General features: G+C 34.5%; 1 protein-coding gene across 2 annotated transcripts; it reads left to right on the top strand.

The window, feature by feature from the left end:
* The first annotated feature begins 275 nt into the window (after positions 1 to 275).
* Positions 276 to 1,633, top strand: LOC103945548. 2 transcript variants are annotated; one of them, XM_009356133.3, is made up of 4 exons: positions 276 to 411; positions 714 to 842; positions 952 to 1,128; positions 1,362 to 1,633. In XM_009356133.3, the coding sequence occupies exons 1-4, from the start codon at positions 331 to 333 to the stop codon at positions 1,458 to 1,460; spliced, it is 486 nt and encodes a 161-aa protein (XP_009354408.2). In that variant the 5' UTR covers positions 276 to 330; the 3' UTR covers positions 1,461 to 1,633. The 2 variants fall into 2 exon arrangements, with proteins under 2 accessions (XP_009354408.2, XP_009354415.2); XM_009356140.3 differs by having other exon boundaries at positions 285 to 411; positions 719 to 842.
* Positions 1,634 to 2,896: the final 1,263 nt, after the last annotated feature.

The following is a 2,896-nucleotide window of genomic DNA, read 5'->3' as shown; positions in this document are numbered from 1 at the left end:
TTTTTTTCAAATCATGTCTTTGAGAAACTTGAAACAATCATTAGGAACTCCCTTGTATATCTTTTCACCCAGGAAAAGCGCATAATGACTTTTTTCAAATGTCATTAACAATTTCCTAAGGTTATTATAATTTTGGAGCAATTATCTTTCTTTTATGTGATACTATTAAATATTATGAAAATTTTATTATATTTAGTAAAAGTAAGTGAGGTTGCTTGTAATAATCATTAGCGATTGCTTCTCGATCTCTTTTTACCCCCACGATTCACTTTATAAGTACAGATACTCATCAGCAAGAGAGAGAGAAAGAGAGAGAGATCTAGAGAGGCCATGGTCTCCAAGGTGCAGATGAAGAGAGCGCCAGTATCCAAGAAACTGCTAACCCTTCGTTCCATCTCTAAGTCTCATGCGGTATTAATTACACACACACACACACACACACACACACACACACACACGTACTCATTTTCTCTACTTGCATTATACCCTTTATCGAATTATAATCTTAATGATCTTCTTCCAACTTGAATCCCGAGTCTTTTCTCTGATTTCAAACTAAAGGTTCTTTGAAAATTTCTACAGTTCTTTCCTCTTTAGAATTCTAATCACATCACGCACACAGAGATATGTATAGGGTTTATAACTATCCATGTATATATATAGTACCCAAGACTCATGACTATCCATGTGTGTTTGTGTATGTACGTGTGCAGCACAGTAAAACCGCAATTGTATTCGATGCATCAAAATATATACAAAACTTAAAGCGAGAAGTGGAGGAAATGAATCTACAGACGATTGCTTCAGCGCAAACCTCAACTTCCCATAACCCCTTTTCTGTGGTAGAATCCTTATTTAATTTATTACGGAGGGATTTCATTGATCTGTATTTAATAATTAACTAATTGGGGTTTAATTTCTTTCTTTCATTCGATTTTTAATACGTTTCAGCAACTGAAAGTCGAAGCTCGTGAGGAAGGCTTTCTGATTAAGATGTTCAGTGAAAAAAGCTGCAGCGGGTTACTTGTTTTCGTATTGGAAGCTTTTGAAGAGCTAGGCCTTGATGTGCATCAAGCTAGGGTTTCTTGTTCCAACAAGTTTCTTCTAGAAGCTGTTGGAACAATCAATGTAAGAACGATAAAAAGTGATAAACATCTCTCCTTTTTTTTCGCATTCATATATTTAGATAAATATTCTGATGCATCATATAATTAAGGCTCGTACATATTCGAGCAAATGATGGAAAAATTCTCCTCCTTGACCACCTTGAATACGTTCGAAATATATACGTTCGAAATATATATGCGCATATATAATTTGAACATCTTTGGTGATTTATTCTCTTGAATTTGATATTGTAGGATAATCAAAGTGCTGAACAGAAAGATATTGAGGTAGTGAAAGAAGCGATGTTGCAGGCCATTCAAAACTGGAGTGAAGTTTCCCAACAACAAGAATAATGCAAGAGTTAACCTTTTCATCTCAATCAAATTACAAGAATAATGCAAGTATTATGGCAAGCATATATCTAGGTTATAGATTTGCTCATTGCAGGCCAATAGACTATAATGAGAATTTGCATGATAATGTGGTTGAAGGATGAACGAATATGCAAAGCCTTTCATGCCTTAAAGATCATTATCCATTCGTATCATTTTTTCCTTTTATTTTTTTGGGTCGTATAGAAGCATATAATTATATATACACATTAATGAATTGGAAGGAGAAATTTGGGCAGGGTTTCCGAATCATGCCATCTTTAGGGCATGTCTCATAAAAGCTTGAGACACTTATATTTGGTCATATCGAACTTTGCATAGTTTTACTTCGTATCAGAGTTATCCTAGTCAGGTATAGCCTTATTGAAGATTTACTCTTAAGGAAATTCTTTGGTGAGCAGCTTAGTTTTAGGGGTTTCTCAAAGAGAAATTTGCTCAAATGACACCTTAAGTTTTTTCAATCTTGTGCAATTACCACCTAATTACTAAAAACAAATTTACAAAAAGCCACACAAATTTCGAAGTGTGTTATAGTTTGATAACTATGTCCACTTCCGTTCACCTTTTGTAAAAAAAATGACACTTCACAAGAACACGTTCCCTTTTTTCAATGCCATTCTCTTCATTTCAGGAGGTAGATTGTAGAAACATTTGGTTCAAGGGGTAATTGCACAAACTGAAAATGTTCAGGAACCATTGGGAAATTTACCCTTTTGCGGTTAGAGTTATAATTGAAAATTTTGTTAAACGTACTATAAGCATTGCAATTTTGGTCGATCATCAAAGCAAAGAAATGTCTACTTGGTGAATTCTAATGTTTAGAGATGGGACTGTACTGCAGTGGTGGAAAGCAATAATCCTATGCACCTTGACATGGGTTCAATCTTCACCAATGCCCCTCCCCCTAACGACCATAAATTTAACCCACTAACGCTATCGTTTGTCAAAAAAAAAAATAAATAAATAAATAAAGAAGAATTCTGATAAAAGTATGAACAAATCCTCTGAATTTGCAGAAATGAAAAGCAAGAAACTGTGAAAAAGAGAGAGAGAGAGAGAGAGAGAGAAGAAAAGAGAGCTCATAAATCCTGGTTGTTTGTTATATCTTTCTTAACTGCTAACCAATCCACTTTTGGCTATTTATAGCTTTACATATCTGGTAATTACCTTGCTTAACAACTAAGCTACCTTACACCTTCTAATCTATTGACACTGGCAATCTAAGATCTTTACATTTGTCATTACAGTAATACTGTTATTACCCTCTCTCAATCTTAACCTGGAGTTCCAAGGTTAAGATTGTAACAATGATGAACAAAAGAAGGACCATGAAGACCTTTTGTCAAGATATCTGCAACCTGTTCCTTTGTAAAGATATGTTGAACCAAGAAATCACC

This window comes from the organism of the source record quoted next, unplaced genomic scaffold (assembly GCF_019419815.1).
Source record: "Pyrus x bretschneideri cultivar Hongxiangsu unplaced genomic scaffold, Pyrus_bretschneideri_v1 Contig5, whole genome shotgun sequence".
Lineage (NCBI taxonomy): Eukaryota > Viridiplantae > Streptophyta > Magnoliopsida > Rosales > Rosaceae > Pyrus > Pyrus x bretschneideri.
Note: the sequence above shows the minus strand (reverse complement) of the source record. Positions and strands in the feature narration are given on the sequence as shown.

Excerpts from the sequence above, each read along its gene's own strand:
- LOC103945548 (XM_009356133.3), top strand. The coding sequence starts at position 331 with ATGGTCTCCAAGGTGCAGATGAAGAGAGCGCCAGTATCCAAGAAACTG. Across the intron at positions 843-951 it reads CCCATAACCCCTTTTCTGTG|CAACTGAAAGTCGAAGCTCG; the intron begins GTAGAATCCTTA and ends AATACGTTTCAG. Across the intron at positions 1,129-1,361 it reads AAGCTGTTGGAACAATCAAT|GATAATCAAAGTGCTGAACA; the intron begins GTAAGAACGATA and ends TTGATATTGTAG.